Below are 19,431 nucleotides of genomic sequence, written 5' to 3' on the forward strand. Positions count from 1 at the left end.
AAAAATATTTACATTTTTTTTTGTGTTTTCCTGGATTTTAAAGGGGAATGGGTAAATTTTATATATTTTTTGACCAATTAAGTACCTTTAGGTACGATTTCTGATCTATTGACTTGCTACACGAAGAAATCAGTTTAGCAAGGAAAAAATAATGAAAAAATGAAAATTACAACAAAGTGGTAATAAAAATAATATAAATAAATAATACAATAAGGGGATTATAAATAAAATAATAATAATAGTGTACTGAACAATATGAACGAAATAAACAAGGTATACATATTGCATGGTAACGATTTATAATAAATAAATAAACAATAACATAAAAAATCAATTAGGAAGCTGTAAACCGTAAGGAGGCAATAAACAACGAGGAGAAAATAAATAATAATAATAGAAAAGTACACTATAACGACAAGAATCAAAAAAGTATCATAAGTTTCTGTCTGTTACTATATTTTCTGTCTATGCAGATTTTTTATTTGTCGATGAGCAACTTGAGAAAACACTTGTGGACATATTGGCATTGCTTTGAAATTAAATACTACATTATAACTACGACCAAAGTTCAGTGCACTCACACATATTTGTATGAGATCTTATAACTATATAAATAAAAGTTAATATTATGTCATAGGTACACCGTACCTATGATCTAACGATCTACAAAATAATAATATGAACGATTATATATCCAGTTTTCTCGAGGGCCACAATATTTGTCAAATCATTTTAATACATTTCTCGATCATGTACATACCTATTTTTAGGTTAAAATGTTTTTAATTAATTACTAAATTATTAAAATATATACTTACCTATCTGCGGGCTGCGGCAAGAAGGTTGAACGTCACGTTTTGGAAAACAAATTATTATTATTGTCGCTTTTGCCAGATAAGCTTGGAAAAATTAAAAAACTTATAAAGAGTTTTGTACTCAAAGCCTTATCGAAAATAAAAACTTAAAGAAAAGTAAGATTGGCCATTTTTTGTATAATCCTCTTAAAGCTAGATCAGAGACAACACAAATGTAAATAGTATTAGGTATGTTTCAATACGTTTGTTACTTACTGTAACGTTAACATATCCTGCTGTTGACCAATCTTATACTGAAGTCTGACATCCTACGAGCGATAGAAAGGATTTGATTTCCAAATTGAAATTTTCAGTAGGTACACTATTGATAAGCAGAATTTTCTCAAACTGTAATTTCATCAGGTTTTAGAATTTAGAACTGTTACGACGGTTTTTTTTTAACGTAATAGAAAAAATTAATTCATCAAAGTAATTAGGCTGCGGACAGTAAACGACTCAAAACTAAACATAAAAATACATTAGTATAGTTGATTTGGTCGAAAAAAATGTAAACTTAATAATAGGGACTTTTTATTTTTCGTTCTCACAGGAGGGATAAAATACACAAACAAATCCTCAATATACACTGTATTATTTTATTGCAATAATAGTAATATTAAAACAAGTTTGTTTACACACTATATTAACAACAAAACTATTGTTGCAAAATAAATTAATAAATATTACAAAATTGATAGCTCTCAATTGTTTTTTTCTATAATATTGTAACTAAAAATTAATAATATGTTTTAATAGTAAATACAGTGATCACAAGTCAAGTTTTAGAAAAAAGTCAAACTTAACAAATATTTTTTTCATTTATTTTTTTATCAAGCGTGTGTTTATATAAAAAAAATTCCATTTTTTTTAAATTTTTATTTATAGAGTAAACAAAAAAAGCGTAATAATAGGAGAAACAATATAGGGGGAATGTGAGCAAAATAATAAAAACGACAATTGTTCGTGTGTCTAAAAACAGGCAAAACCCTATTTTCCAAGAAAAACAATACACTATTGAAATTCCCTTAAACAAATACTCACTACAACAAAATTTATCTATATAAGAAAAAAAAAGAAAAAGTAAACAAATAAATATTATTTGTCTATAATATTTTTGACCTAGATTGCGGGACTAAACACATTTGTGTTGAACTTATTACATAAAAATATATATATTTATATATATTAAACGGTAAACAAGTCCGTATAAAAAACAGTTTCAAAAAAAAAAAAAGATAAAATCATAATAAACTTAATTTTAATAGTTTAAACTGGGCCATCCTGGCCCTATTAACATAGTGGCAGTATTCAATGCAATTTTTAATACGAGTGTTGAGAAAAATTACAAATTTAAAAATTTTGTCTTCTACATATTGTATTGTTAAAAAATGTTTAAAAACATGTCCAGGTCTAAATATATGCTGTTAAATGCGGATTAACAAAAATCAATATTTTAATAAATTACTAATACAAATATACAAAATTTTGAAACTACTTTTATAATGTTGCACATTTACTATTCAATAGATGTTACACGCATAAGAAATCATTCTGTATTAAATTCAATAACATCCATTGTAATATTACTAACAATTTAATTTTCTTTTTTTTTAGAAACAAAAACAGAATCATTAATGAATAACAAGAATTTACAATTACATTTTCTAATTTAATAGTGATGTAGATTTAAAAAAAAAAACAATTTGCATTAATTAATTTTATATAGATCAAAAACAATAAACAAATAATAGTTTTAATTATAAAAACGTATCTTGTTTTATGAATGTAATATTATATATTTTGATAAACATAATACAAACACAAAACACATATACACACTCACACAGACACTCAATATACACATACAAACGTACACACACACACACCAAACAAGCAATTAAAAATACATTCCTTATTTTTTTTTTCAAAATTTATTAAAATTTTGTAGATATATATATATTTTTTTTATTTTTTATTTAGCTAATGAATATAAAAACATCTCAAAAGAGAATAATAAACGAGGTAAATTACAGTATTCTATTGAGAGTCTATTGTTATATCATAGTACTTTATTAGATATATTCCCAAAGCCGCTCTTCAGTCTTATTATCCGCGTTCATTGACGTCTGGTCATTAGGAGATTTCTCTTTTTTGCCCCTGAAACATAAAATACATAATTTAATACATACATTAATTTAAAATTGATTTTTATCAATTACTAACAATAGATTTTAATCAATTGTAGATAAAAAAAATAATCCATCCAAGTGACTACTATTATAATTATGAAGAAAAATATGGGCAGTCTTTGATAACAAACATCTTTTTTTATTAATTTTCATTATGTCAACTTATTTTTACATCAAAAATTTGTATTAACTTGAGGATATAACTTTTTGCCTATATTATTTTTTTTTATTGATTTAGACATTTTGGCAGATAACCTCTTAGTGTATCATATTTTGTTATTTACTTTTAAGCACGATTATAAACAAAAATATACAATATTTTTAAAAGTTTTAAGTATTTCTTTAACATTTTAAAACATATTTTAGCATTACTTAAACATGTTTTTCTTAGGTCAGAAAAAAGTGACTGCTGGTTTTTTCCCTGTACCCTTCAATTTTTTCATCTTTCCTCATTTATCAACCGAAAAAAAAAAATAATCCAATCACTCTACTACTAGATTTTAAACGAGTTTTATAGCTGCAAAAAATTGACACAAAAGAATCGTTACATTGTAAAGACGGTCGATTATCCTTTATACATTACAAACAAAATATAAATTATGAAGTGGTCAAAACGCAAATGGAATTTTTAATACTCTGAACGTATGAGTAATCTTAAATGCCATTAAATAAAACATTTTGAAAAATAATTACCCGTCTATTGAAGAAACAAAGTTGACAGACTGAGGGTGGCTTAGAGAATTATTTGATGGAACAATAGTTTGATCCGAGAGCGTCAGATCGGAGAGTTCATCACTAAGTGAGTCTAATTCTGAACTATTAGACCGACCAGATTGCCTGTCGGGTCGTATAGGTATTGTCTGCACACCAGGTTTAATAGTTGTATAATCACAGCTACTATCCGTTTCATCGACAGCTTCATTAGATTTTTGACAAAGCTGTTCACAATTTGAAACCGAATTGTTACGCTTTTTGTCTTTGCTACGACTTTTCCAATTCAGCATCTTGAATATCGGAGATGTACTCGTCTCCCAAACGTTAACATAATTTCGTTTATTTGACTCTTCGAGCAACACAACTTTTGTACTAAACAATTTAAATTTCACATTAAACCCTATTTTCGATTTTTAATAACCACAAAATATTATCAAATATTTAATTTTCGATTTTTTAACATACTTTTCAGAAGTTAAAGGCTGACCAGGTTTCATTATTGTGTAGCTATCTGAAATTTCTACACCTGGATACTCAGACACTCTTTCTAACGTGGGTGAAAGGTAAGCGTGTGCCGAAGGAGGTGATCTGGATATTGCATGTACAGCTCCAGAGAGTGCTCTTTTAATATCTACAGAAGAAGCAATTGATTTCGGAGGTGATCGTCCAGTGGAACGATGGGTACATGTAGTGTCGGGTGACGGACAAAGTTTAGGTGAAGATCTAGGAGATATTTCCGCTGGTGTCTGAACAGATAGGTTGCGACATGTAGCTGAATAATGCCGACGAAATTTGCCATTGCGGCTAAAATCAATTTCCATGCGATCGCCACTATCGCTCTGTTCAGACATACTGGTTGATCCAGACTGATAACCATTACGCACCAGTCCAGTAGGAGGTAATCTACCACGGCTACCAACTGAGAACGCACGTGTTCTTGTGCGATCTGACTCGATCCTAAAAAATATGCGCAAACATATTATGAATATCAATCATACATTTTTTTACATCTATATTTTTGACCCGTACATAACAGGATTTATAATTAAAGGGAAACCTGGTTTATATAGTAAAAATGTTCGAAACTTAATTAATTAAAACCGTATAATATAATAATTACAAAATTAATGTATATTAGAACTATTAAAGAATAATATACTCATTAAGTTCGAAAGTATTCTTATTATTGCTTATACAAAAGGTATGTTTCCGCGGCCATCTAATAGACTTATTAACATTTTAATGTGGGTTTCTCAAAAACTTTTATTCAAACCCGAGGGAATGATAGAGAAAAAATGACTGATCAATTGATTTACTTCTAGTATTTTATATAAGAGAGCATTAAAATCTGCATTAGATGATCTAAAAAACAAATTTTTTTTATTATTTCTTACACTATGTTTTTACGTATGTTTACTAAAATTTAAAACATTTTTAATCTAAAATACTGAATATTACACAATGCCTACAATTATCAAAATTGTCAACTAAGCAACCAAACCTACAACTTTGACAAAAATACTCAACATTTACCTTTTTTCAAAGTTAGTAAGCTCCCTTAATAAGGGGAAAACGGGGATAATTAACAATATATTTTCTGAAAGAAATTTTACTATTTTATAACACTATTTTTTCAAACAGTTTATAAATGAAAATAACAGTTTTTTTGTTGTAATTATAGCCAAATACACATTCAACATAGTAATAATCAAAATGTATAAATTTCTTTTGGAAAAAGAATGAAATTCTTTAGAGCGCATTGAATTCATATTGTATTTGCTAAAATAATTATAAGTGGAACTCCTATAATACAAAGTGTTAAGAGGAACAAACACAATTTGTTGTTTAGACATTCGTTAAATCGATTTTTAAAGTTATTTTTTTTATTTTATTAATTACAATACTTGATTTTAAAATACGTATAATATAAACATGTGTACTTTTTTTAATAAAAATAATCAGCGAGTTTTGATTGTTGTATTTTTATAGATGGGGTAGTTTTATCAAAAAATGTCTTGCTATAGTAAATGCATCCAATATTTCATATCAGTATTAGCGGGAAATTATTAAGACTATAATGTACAAAAGTAGAAATAAACAGGTTTGCCTAAATATATATTTTGATTTATTTACTTGTCAATTTTCTCCCGTAAGCCATCTGGTCGAGATCCAACGGAGTAGGCTCTAGTTGGTCTTTCAATTGGTCCTTCGTCTTCGGACGGAGTTAAGTACGCACATACTTTGTCTAGGTGTATATCCGAAAATCGTATATCTGTAGAAGGAGTTCCAGATTCAATTGACCCTTGTTTACAACTCATCGGCACATAATCGTACGTTTTGCTTCCCATCGGAGCCATAGGAACATAGCCTTCAGGTAGAGTGCATTCTGGTTGAGACCCATCGACCGAATCTAAAATATCAACAAAATAATATACTTTTTCTAAAAAAAAAAAACATGACTTTTTAAAAATGTTTATAGTGTAATGTTTACCTTGCTTGGAATTACTTCGTCCGCCCATTGCCATATAATTATTACAAACCGTAAAACCCGGCTTCATCGGAAGGTAACCATCTGGAGGTGGTGATGTTTCCGGTATACCTGATGAATTAATTATTAAATATACAGGCACTCTTTTGTGATTACAAAAAAAAAATAATAATAAATTTACATACTAGATGAATTTAACGGTGTATATGATCGATCATCCAAGTTGATTGGTGAACCATACGGACTATTTGAATCACAACAGGAACCAGTCTAGTAAAACATACAAAAAATATACATACATCACTAAGATCAATATCAATGTATACTAATAAAAGCTAAAAATAGAAACTATAAAAAATTAATTTTGATTTTATAAATCCAAAAGTATACAATTATTTTGATCAGTATTTTAGAAAATTTAGTGTGTGTCTTAGTATATGACAGTTGAAAAATACAAAGAATAAAAAATATATATATTCTGTGCAACGATTTCAGAAATAGCAAAACCACAGACATAAAACCAAAACTTTCCCAACACATTAAAGCTAAAACTTAAATTATCTAAATTTAACATTTTAACCACGGCTTACCTGAGAAGAGGAACTCGATCTATTGCCAACTATGTTATTGTTTATCAGATGAATGTTATTATTAACATTACTGTCAGATATTTGTCTAATAGAATCTTCTTCTGTAATAAAAAAAATTATAAACATTAGACATATATCTCAAATTAAATTTAAAAATATTTACATTAACAAAAACGAAACGATTAGGGCTATAGTGCTATGATTTAGTTATAAATAGTAAAAACACGACCGTTATAAAATATTTTTAATTAAATATAAGATTTTTGCAAAAAAATTTGTTTTTTTTTTTGCCAAAGACCTAATTTTCAATTAATGAACAAAGCTTCAAAAAAGGCAATTTTTTCTAACATAAGTAAAACTTCTCTGTATTTTAATTTGAACAAACTTAAATAACAAATAAAAAATAATTTAAATAAATTTCCAATTTTAACTCTACATTTTTTTTTTATTTAAATAAAATCAAATACTCAAATTTTTATGTAAAATAATAAGTTATTCAAAACAGACAAATAGAAATATGTTTAAATAAAATATGATGTGATATTAAAAATAATAAACTACTTTAAATAATTTATTATTGTTTAACTAATTTAAATTTGATTATTTGATAATTTTCATATTTAAATTGCCTAGTTTTGCCTTTTTGCCTTGATAGAATTTCAATTTCAATAATTGTATTTATTTCTCTAAATTTTCAAGACTAAATGTTAATTTAATAAATTCATTTATAAATTAAAAGTCTAAGATTCGATAGTAAGAAATGTAGACATAATAAATAAAGGTACCTCTGTCTAATGGTGTATACGAAATAAAGTCTTCTTGTTTTTCTTCAAGTATAGCTGACCGTTGATCGCTAAGACTTGTGTAAAATGGAGAAAATCCATCGGTAGCGTCTGTAGATTTTGAAAGTGTTGAATCCCAGCCACCCAGACCAGAATCGTTAAACCTAAATTATTAATAACATATTTTGTATTATTTGATATTATTCATTATCATTATGTGTAAATAATCAATACGAGACGCACGCTGGTGACGATGAGGAAACACAATTGCAACCCTTGTGGAAAGTTTGTTTTGGAGATAATACGCCATTGTATGACCGTGTCGAGGAAGTTGTGTTTTCGCTTATAGTTCGAGGCCGTAAAGGCATACTATCACAGCGTTCTCGCACAGATCCTAAAATTTACAATGTTATTAAAACTAATTAAAATAATACTACTTTTCATTTTTTAGAAGTACATACATTTTTTTTTTATAGTTTTATTTAAATATGGCACCCATGGAGCCCATAATTCTTTAACCCCATTCAAAATGCACTAATCTGCAATTTAATTTGAAAGTATGTGACCAAAACCTTGAACCCTGTCTATATAAACCCGTAAATTCAAATATACAATTTTGTGTCGCGTATAATTATTTCAAAAAGACATTTAGAGTCGATTTTAATTTTCGTAAAACCTTGACCAATTTATTTTAAGTGCTTACTCGCAACCCATATTAAATAAGGGCTCATCATCTATTATTCTTAAAAAAAATAAAACACCCGTTTTCCTAAATCCATAATAATCCATTCAGCCATAAATAGCCTCCATAAATAGTATAGGTGCAAAGGTTTACTTCTATTTATTATTATATATAAGCATAGGTAACATAATTTCGTAACATGATCTGTGTAAAAATTTGAATAACCAAATAGTATTAAGTTTTTCATTTAAAATATTGTACTTAAGCTTTTAATCAATTATTTTTATATCAATTACCTATTGATATAATTTGTATTTAATTTAGGCAAATTGTAAGTTATTTTTAAAAAAATGTACACAGATTGTATATGTTTTTTGTTAATTTACAACTCAATTTATTTAGTGAGCAAGTTGATCTATTATTAAGGTTATCAAATGACATAAAAATCAATCATTATGGATGTATATTTTATGTATTCAATTTAAACTACAAAAAAAATTTTAAAATAAAGAAAAACATTTTACTTTTTAATTAACGATTAAAATTACCTGTACGTGCTAAGTCTATATTGCCATTACTAAGCATCGAGGAACTTTGACTATTGTTTTTATACCGTAGTCCGGGATTATTCTCATCTAAAGTTTGCGATAAAAGATATTTAATAATAGTTTCGAAAATAATTTAATTTGCTATGAACCCACCATAGATATTAGGGCGCGTTCTCGAAGGACACGTTATCATTCGTGATCCTTCATTGAACGACGATGACCTCAATCTAAATCTAAGGTCATGAGTACGACTCGATGCTCCCATTATTGTCTGGTGTATGCTGCTCGACACTTCCGAGTCCCACGTGTCCATCCATATATGTCCGGCACCCAATGGAGAACTTTGCCCAACTTCCATATAAAAAAATGTATCAAGAGCTCCACATCGTCGAATGCTTGTCAACTGAATATGTATTTAATAGAAAAAATGTTAGATACATTAACATTTGTAACAATTTACATATATATATATATATATATTTTTTTTTTTACCATTATGTCAATAGTTTTTTGTTTCTTTGATCTAGTCGGATACTTCATTATAGTTACTTTTTTGTCGCATAAACAAAGTCCAGTCATTCCGATTAAACTAGAGTTTAGTCCCAATTCCTTTTTCAGTATAGATATGTGCCAAATGTGCTCTAAAACAACAGTATATTTTTTATTATAGAATTGGTTTATGTAGTAAAATTAAGGAAATAAGGTACATACCGAAAGCATCTTTAGACGATTCGCCCGTCTCTAAATCTTTATTGACGCGTTGCAGCACCAACATTAAGTCTAACCATTCTTCGAGTTCTTTTTCAGTATCAAACAGAATACAAAAATAGTTGTCTTTTGTATACAAACTCAACACGTTTTTATTGCGCGCGTCTGCACGTTTGTCAATATTAAAACAAGTCTTCAATACAATTACCCTAAAACCAAACCGTAATTAATAGTTAAAGAAATGTTATTAAAAATATTAAACTAAAAAAAAACCTTAAATACCTCTTAGGCAAACAATTAGTTCTCCATTTTTTTTCGCTTTCGTAATATTCAAGACGAGCCGGTCCTCCAATAGTCTCTTCACGAAGTACAAAGAATTTTTTCCTCATACTTCTCATTTTTTTCAAGTAACCAATTTTTACAACGCCAGCCATAGTGTTTCGAGGCCTGGGACTATCGGTTTGCGTTACACTCATTTTTAATAATTTCTAAAAAAAAATCAAAAAATTATTTTATTATTTTTTGTATACATTAAAATAACTAATTTAAATATTTTAAAAGTATATACCGTGAAACACATGATTAGAAAAATTTTACCAAGAGCTCTAAAAGAAAGGAAAGTTAAAGGTATTTTTAATAAAATATAATGTAATAATACAGTTGCAATTAAGTTCAAAGAAAATTAATTTAATATAAATTAATATGCATTCTAGCAGAATATAAGTTGATAAATAGAAAAAAAATGTAAAAACAAGAGAAGGTGCAAGATATTTTAGGACTGTTTAATATTTGTTATCATAAAAAAAGCCAATAACAAAGCCAGTGGCAAATGGGGATTTCACTGAATGGTAAGATATTAAAATCAATGATTGTTTATCAAGTTGTATGTACCTATCAGAAACCAGCGAGCAAAAAACTATTATTAGAAAGCATCGTACAGCTATTTATGTAATAAGCTATAAAACGACTTAATTTTAATCTATCACATTACCAAGCGCAATTTGTTTTAAACTAATATTGTTCTATTCATTTTTTCTATTAAATTATTTTTTTTTAATAACTACTGTTTAGAATTTATTATTTTCGTCCATTTGTAATTAATAAACAACAGAATAATTTGCATGGAACTACTTTATTTGGCATGGCGGTAAATTTTAATATGTTAAATGTTTACTAATAGAAATAATAATAATGGGATTGAGGTGTAATTTTTTTATTTTTTTTTTTGGTGACAACAAAGTTATTAGCAAAAATATAATTTCTAAAAAATGAAATACACTACTAATGTTGAAATTAAAATAAAAAAATATGTTAATCAAATTATTTAATTAACAATATTATTATAATTATATAAATCGCCAGAAAACTTAATATCAAAAAAAAAGTTTTACATTAACATATATCAAAATTATCAAAAGAGAATTTTTAAAAACTATCATTACTTGTGTACTGATTAAAGTAATCGATAAAAAAAAAAGGCGGGGGATATCGCATACATAATAAATATTGTTACATTTTATTAACGTATTATAAAACGTGAAATATGTTTTAAGTATACTACATTTATGCATTAAAAAATATATATTTAAATTACACTATCACTTTATTACAAGATCTAATATAATCTAATAATATACAAGAAAACTATATAAAGTATCTAGTTGTAGAATAAATCAAGCATTTCAAACATCTATCGTTTTACGATTAAACAAAATTCAAATCATTGAGGAAAAAAACAATGACAATAAACACTAAAAAAAATACTATGAACTATAAAATATTATGTACAATACTATGATAGATATTTCATATTCCATAAGTCATAATAGAAAGTCTAATGATGATTATTGGAAAGAGATGTTTACTTGTTAAGTATTATTTTACTAAGAAGTAAAATTTTTCAACGTGTATCCTAATATCAATAGTAATATTAAAAATAACAAAAAAAAATAGTGAGCAAAACAACAAGGTACAAAATACAATAAATTACACATATGTAAACAGAAATGTTGATAAAAATGTATATTCATATAATCGTTGCTATTTTAATAATTATTTCGAGTCTATGAAATTGATATACGTGTACACATTGTAAAGTAAGATACGATTCAACTCATTGCTAAGATACAACTAAACGAGACGTTTACATCTATACATTAAATGGATATCAGCAATATGTTTTTATTAAATTTTAAGAAAAGCAAGATGGTCTTCTTGTAATTTTTATGACGACACTATCAGCTAACCATAAAAATATTCAATAAAAGCAAAACCATTCAAAATTCTATAAAAAAACAAAACACATTTTAGTAATAACATTACACACAATCGACAAAAGCTCTCACAAAAAAGTCAGCTGTAATCATAATAATTATATTATGCAAAATTATTTTGTTATCACACATCATCAATATTGTGTAGGATATTATGATGTTTATGCGAAAGTTTGTGCAGCGATACGGAAAATACCTTATCGCCAAACATAACATATTGTACCCAAAGGGCCCAAAAAGGTTTTTTTTTACTTGCTTTAACATATAGACATTACATATACCCTGTATGATCACCTTCTAACAGGGAGTTACATAACATCTACGACCGACTCCCCGCGGGTGCATGTGTCGGCGAGCCCAAAGAGTCTGCGATAAGCAATTTACACCCAACATTTGGGAGCTGCAGTACACACGATTACTAACAAGTAAAACCACTAGTCGGGCCTAGGTATATTATGATAGCCATTCAAGAACGAGCAGTTGTGTCAAGGGCATGCACTGTTTATGTTATTATCCGTTTGTCCGTTTTTTTTCTCTATACACAATTGCTCGCAATAAAATAACACGCAATAAACACATAACTACTTGCCTGGTATTTCCTTTCGCGTACTCGTGTGAACTCCGAACGAATTTGAACTATAAATTGACTAGAACCAATTGCATTATTATGCATGTATATACCGTCGTCGTGTTCAGAGATTATTATCTCGAAGGGGGCAAAAAAAACACACACACACACACACACGAGCAAAAATTGATTAAACGTTTCGAGAAAAAAAAACCAACTGAAAGAAAAACCACTAACAAAAAATATAAAAAAATCAACCGAGAAATAATAAATATTTATATATAATAATAAATAATATATAAATATATCGGTATATTATGTTGTGTACGTATTTTTTTATTAGAACATAAACACGACGCACACGCAGACAAACGGTCTAATGACAATAATATATATATATATATATATGTATTATATGAATATATATATATATATATAATGTTATAGACGGGCAATTAAAAAATGTTATGTTATAATATAGCACTGCGGGCAAAAACAACACACGGCGTTTATGATAATCCCGAACATGCTGGCACGGCAAATGGGGCACTTTGAAAATCTGTGGAAACCCTAAACGACACTCGCCACTGTACACACGCTCCGCACGAAAACACTGGCACCGACGACCACGACGATTTAGTTACCGTACACACCGTGTCATTATTGTTAATGGAAAACATTTTTCGCGGAAAAGTCATGTGGATACGTAAGCGCCACTGTGTATGTGTATGCGTGCGTGTGTGTGTGTGTGTGTGTGTGTGTGTGTGTGTTATTATTTTGTGTGTGCGTATATGTGTCTGTGTCTGTGTGACGATTAATCAGCGCGTACTCCTATAGATGTAAACAAGTGGCGCGCATGCGCCCGCATCCCCGCCTTCTCCGACGTATGGGTCATGTTGACCGTTGAACCGTGCAAACAACAACAACAAAAACAACATTTTTTCCATAGCGCGTCGTTATACACTCGTATATACATAAAGTATACACGTATTTATTATTATTATATATATATATATATATTATATACGAGTACGTATGTATGTATGTGTGTGTGTGTGTGTACAATTCTGTACAATGTTTTTCTTTCTCGAAAAATCATCGTCTCTTCGACAAAAACACACGAGGCGGGCAACCTACACGCGCGCCGTCGTTTTCTTGTTCAAAAAGTTTCCGCTTAACGTCTCGGCCCCCGTTTGAACTACGAACCCGTGTACAATAGGATGATTAAAAATATTATTATTACATTGCCGTTATCATTACGCTTTTTTTTTTTTTTTTTTTGTATACGAAAAATTCGTTTTTCTACTACGACACCGGCGGCGCGTATCCGACAAATCTGGCGGCCGCCCCGTTTGGGTGGTATGTGTGGGCGGTGGTCGAGGGTGAATTCCACGTTGGAATCACGTTGCGTTGTTTTGACGCCCTCGTAAAATCGATAACGTGCGCCGCCGCCGCCGCCGACTATATACGTCGTGTAAAACTGGGTTGGCAAATTGTGATGGCAGACGTTCCATTCAGAGTACGGCGCGGAGGTTGCGCCGCGGTCCGACACGACTCCGGGCCGTTTTCTTGGGGTTTTTTTTTTTTTTTTTTTTTTTATTCAATAGGACACGGGGAGTACACCGGCGGTACCCCGAGACTATCGATTATTTCGACCCCCTATGCTCTCTCGCGCTATCACAATACAAACGCACGCCCATGTCCATCGGTCTATGCGGTATGGCGGAAAAAAAAAAACAGGACCTTGGCCGCCGCCGCCGGGTAGTAACGCACGACACCCCCGGCGCGGCGGCAAAAATCAGCCCTACGCCGCAAGCAAATGCCGGTATCGGCGGCCCTTTAGGAAAAAAAAACACACACACCTCGACAACGCTATGTGCGCGTTTAACGTTAAGTCCATGGAGCCCGAAAGTATACACTCTAAAAATAACCTCTATGTACACTTGAAAAATTTTTAGAGTGTATACACTCTAAAAATAACCTCTATGTACACTTGAAAATTTTTTTCATTTTTATTTTTTTTATTACGTAAGACTAATTGTAACCATAAGGTCTACGTCATCAAATTTGTATTGTACAATACTTATTTTATAAATTATAAAAAATCTCTTGAATAAAAACACAAAAAATTTAGGTACAAACAAAATATTAAAAAAACTTTTTCCTTTTTCATCTGATAATTTTAATTTACGGTGTACTGCAATAATTATAGTATACCAATAAAAAAAATATTGGTGTACGTATAAAGTTTAAAAAAATATATATTTTTCATATTTTCATTATATTATTGGTACTTTTACATAAAACAAAATAAAAACATACAAAATATGCTGCAAATATTGATGATATTTTTAAAAAAAATTGCATAAATATGAAAAGATCCGGAATTATGCTAAAATATGCAAAACGATTTTTTTAATTTGACTTCTTTAAAATGTAATTCGATTTGTAGTTTGTCTAGCAATTTTTTTTACCGTTTAGGAAAAATATGCAAATACATGAACTTCTAAGACCCCAAGTTGTGGGTATTATTTTTATTTTGTAGTTTTCGGGAACGGTACAATACGGCCAGACAGTTTTTTTGGATTCTTGCCCACGTGGTTTTGATGGTTCCGAGAGATTTAAATAGACGTTATACGTTTTACACGGAAGTGTTGCTCTAAGTCTATACGCGACAAAGCTGTGCAAGACGCGTACATTCAAGTATAAACTCCAAATACTTTTAAAAATTAATCATTTGTCTTAATACTCGATTTTAAATGTTTCAGAGACGACCAGACAGAAACAAAAACAGTCGCTGTTTCAAAATATTTTTCCTTACTCGTTACTCTTTATAATTTCTTACTCTTGGAAATGTTCATAAATAAAATGCAACTTTTATTACGGTAAACAGCCCGCCCAACAAGGTCGTTAATGCGGCACAGTACACGAATCAGGCACATAAGTTAAACTAGTATTTGCATATTGATTTCTATTATTAGAATATTAAAAAAAACAAACTTTCATAACAAATGTTCAGTCGCATAAAAATTATTATTATAATAACAAAAAGTTTATGTAATAAAATAAATTATAAACAATTAAAATCAGTAAGTAATTAACACACACTCATCACGCGTGTCGCATGGTACTCTAAATAATGCCGTAAATAGATAAATATGTATCTAGAAATATTTTACACAAAAATATTTTTTATTACAAAAGTAAATAAATACGATTTTTTTTGTTAAATACATTTTTTTATTTTAATATTTTCATCAAATAATTATTTTAATGAAATTATTCTTGTAAATCCGAATTTTCGTCACTTTCAAAAAATAAACATCTAAAAAATTGTGTTTTTCTTTAGGTTAATTATTTAGGCTGTGTTTTAAAGTCCAGCGACATTTTGTATGCTTGATATAATAATTGATGCTCCAATTGCATTTATTACGATAATAATTATACTTTATAGATTAAAGAGAATAAAAGTTTTTAATAAGGCATATAATTCATAATTCAAACTTTTACAGTATTATATATTATGGTATATTCGTGTATATTATATAATATGTTTTTATGTTATATAATATTAAATATTTAGTTGTTGAAAATAATGAATTTTAATAAAATTTGTTTTTAGGGAAACGAGAACCTACCCTTCCGATTTACAAAACTGAAAACGAAATCTAACAATTCTGTTTTCATTCCGTATACACACATCACCGATAAGTAAAACTGTAGTGTGTGGACCACCCTAAGTTGCAATTTTCGAAAATAATAATGATTAATTTATAATAACAAGAACACGACAGAAGACCAACGATGGTGGTAAATAGCTTAAGCGCATATGTTTAACTATAGATTTATTTATTCTAATGTAGAAATTTTGACTTATGAAATAATGCAATTTCTTAGCCGAATTCAATAAAAGAGAAGGTTATCAAATAGGCTGGTATTTATGTAATAATATGTATTTTAATTTGGTTTCTATTAATAGGTCCATTCGTAAGAGGTATTCTAAATTTGCGTTCGAAATTTTCATAAAAACGTAAAATTATTTAATTTTAAAATGTTACCTTACCATCTCGGGCATCTCTGTTAGTGCTTATTTATTCTAAACATTTCCTAGTCCCGTTAACAACAGCACCCATCGCAGAGTTTTCAATTGATCGGTGTAAACAGAAAATTAATGCGTTTCGAGGATCGACATTTCCGATTGACCGTTCGTCCCTCTTCCCTTTTTACGATAACCTTTTGTTTATCTCCCTTGTAGTTACTTGTAATTTTAGGTTTATATACTTACCCAATAATTAGAATAGAAACACGATACACGTATAATGAATGAAGTAAATTATCACTCGATAAGACATAAGTCCCTATACCGGCTATTAATATAAACAGTATAAATTACGCGCTGTATGATTGATACTGGTCTACAATAAAATATAAGCAAGGACCTAAATTTAGATAAGAGCAAAAATAAATAAACCGTAGCCTGTGAGGAGTGTTCAGAGAGAGCCGATTGTGATTGTAAAATAATTTTCGAGGAAAATTAATTGATATTAACTTGAGAGATTCAGCATCATTCTCAATCTAAAAGTTTGGAATTTTGTCAGTTTTACCTTATTCGTTCGTAATTTACATGTAACTACATCAAATCGTCGTTATGGGTCGGTGAATGATGATGAACTTATAATACATAATTCCTCAAAAGTATTTTTTTTATAATTATTGTGCAAAATTAATTAAAATAGCTAAAACTGGAAAAGTTTAACGCCCCCCCCCCCCATTTTAAAGAGCAATTTTTCTTCAATATTGTTAGATATGTCGAGCTTCTGTTCAGATGTATGAAAATTAATTTGCGACAAATAATTCTTAGTACTAATATAGCAATAGTAAATAGTACAATGTGTCTTCGTTTCAAAATTATTTTTTATAGGGATGCAATGTATTTTCATTATGCATAAATTGTTATTTAATACAAGGCGAAATTGAATAATATTATTAGCATATATAAAATACCTACATGATTTTGTTTTCTATGCTAAAACAATGACTAATACCTCAAACAAACAACGACGTATCATCAGACTGTCACACTATGTTTTTATAATATCTCGCATATGATTAACAATTCTATGTAAAATGAAAATAGATGCTAGTATATAATTTTAGATTTAAATAAACTTATTTTATTGAGGTTTTTGAAATAAAAAATTAGTAGCACTTGTTAAACGGCTTTTATCATTTTTTATTTTTTTTTCACATTTTTCATTAATAGGCATAATAAATTATTAAAATCTGCGCTGGTATCCTTTATGCGTTCGATAGGAACGCTCAATGTCTACAATAAGACAGCTGTTTAATGTTAAAAAATATTTCCAGTTTTGACTTTTGTTATATATTATGTTCTGATATTGAACAAGACAATCTATATAAATGTGAATTGTCTAATATTCGTTATCGAGTTTAGAATTTGTGGTATTATTATTACCCACCATTGAAATAACAATAATATTATAATACAAGACAGGTGTCCTAACTCCTATTCCTATTTAGTTCTCATGTTATACAGGCTTTTTCGAGATGTTTTGTTATCTTGAGCGTACAACAAAGTATGAAATAAATCTCGTTAACGATTAAAAGTAATGTTGCTATTAACTGAATAAATTAATTATCGACTATTGTTGTGAATACGCCATACTGTTAAGCACCTTTGCTTTGTGAAAGATAAACAAAGTATGTTTTCCATTTTCAGGGAGAGAACCGAGATATAAAAATAATTTGGAGTTTTTCATTTCAATTGTTGGATATTATTGTTGTTGTTAATGGATGTCAACCGCTGGTTTTTTGGTGTATGAAATGAGTCCTTTTGTATTTAATAGGTGTAATAATTATTATAAATTAGGGTCTAATGTTTAGTTATGCGTCAATTATTATCATATCCATTACGGGTAAATTTATTTTAATGGACACCCATTTTAAAGGATTATAAACTTTTTGGTAGATTATAATTTCCATGCGTTTATGTTTTGTTGTTATTGTTTTTTTGTCTCGTGTTATTTTTTAATAATTAATATATAAAAATTATACATGTTATTGTACTTGATTGCTAATTGTAACTTTAAACATCGAGACGTATAATTTTTAAGTAGTTCTCATTAAATAAAAACATTAAAAAAGGCCGTAAAAATAAAAGTATTAAAGTAATTAATATTTGTTGGTTTGAAAAGCTCATGTCTTATTGTTTAAAAAAAAAACAATATTATTTTGAGCAATAGTAGTAGAGCGTTACCTCTCAGATCACAATATACGTGTAAACAATTTAAGTACAACTTTCTATGTAGATATTTTATTATGCATAACAATTTTGAATTTAAAATATTTGTTTTATTTATAATGAATCAAATTCATAACAGAATTATATCGTATAAGAGTATAACATTTAAATTATTTAGATGTACCTTATACTAATTACTAGCAATCAGTGGAGTATTTTGAGTAATTTTCCAACGGGTATCCAGTGTTGGCTCGCAAATGAGACGGACAAGTGATAATTATTACTCATCGCCTTTATTTCCTATGTTATTTATATTTATTCTCCCTCTTCTGGACGTTAGTTTAGCAACAGGATCTCCACTAAACAGGAGGACTTTACTAGTATATTTTTTAACCGAGGCCAGGTGTAAGACGTGGAAGACAATCCCTAAAATAAGCCACTGCTTAAACTTACACGCACGGTACAGTAGTCTGTAATACAGTAAAATATACTAGGTACTAACTACATAGCAGTTAGTAGTTTAAAATCTGTTAATAATACCATAGTATTATATTTAAAATATGTTAGTAGTTCAATTTAATTGCAGTTAACCGCTTACAAGAGTAAATGACTACGACGATGGTTCAGATTTCAGTGTTTATTTTCTATATTATTATGTGCATGAGTCACATGAATGATACATTAGTCATTCATCAATCATCTTGAGCATATTATGCAAACGAAAAATACAATTTGTTTATTAATTATAATTGTTATTCATTAATGAATTGTTC

The 19,431-nt window shown here is 28.7% G+C and overlaps 1 protein-coding gene across 2 annotated transcripts; it reads right to left on the bottom strand.

Moving 5' to 3' along the window:
* Positions 1-1,607: 1,607 nt before the first annotated feature.
* On the bottom strand, positions 1,608-13,203 carry LOC126841868 (insulin receptor substrate 1-B). 2 transcript variants are annotated; one of them, XM_050578610.1, is made up of 15 exons: positions 12,418-13,203; positions 9,838-10,043; positions 9,559-9,764; positions 9,340-9,488; positions 9,001-9,250; positions 8,848-8,934; positions 7,861-8,011; positions 7,621-7,781; positions 6,836-6,936; positions 6,431-6,515; positions 6,249-6,356; positions 5,891-6,167; positions 4,223-4,714; positions 3,737-4,129; positions 1,608-3,011 (listed from the first exon to the last, which is right to left on the bottom strand). In XM_050578610.1, exons 1-15 carry the CDS (start codon positions 12,499-12,501, stop codon positions 2,927-2,929), a joined length of 2,835 nt encoding a protein of 944 aa, XP_050434567.1. In that variant the 5' UTR covers positions 12,502-13,203; the 3' UTR covers positions 1,608-2,926. The 2 variants fall into 2 exon arrangements, with proteins under 2 accessions (XP_050434567.1, XP_050434568.1); XM_050578611.1 differs by lacking the exon at positions 12,418-13,203 and adding an exon at positions 10,124-10,266.
* Between the last annotated feature and the right edge of the window lie 6,228 nt (positions 13,204-19,431).

The sequence above is a fragment of the Adelges cooleyi genome, unplaced genomic scaffold, assembly GCF_023614345.1.
Source record: "Adelges cooleyi isolate 19-005CV unplaced genomic scaffold, UGA_ACOO_1.1 ACOO_flye_CR_arks_rails_tigmint_CR_PRNA_41, whole genome shotgun sequence".
NCBI lineage: Eukaryota > Metazoa > Arthropoda > Insecta > Hemiptera > Adelgidae > Adelges > Adelges cooleyi.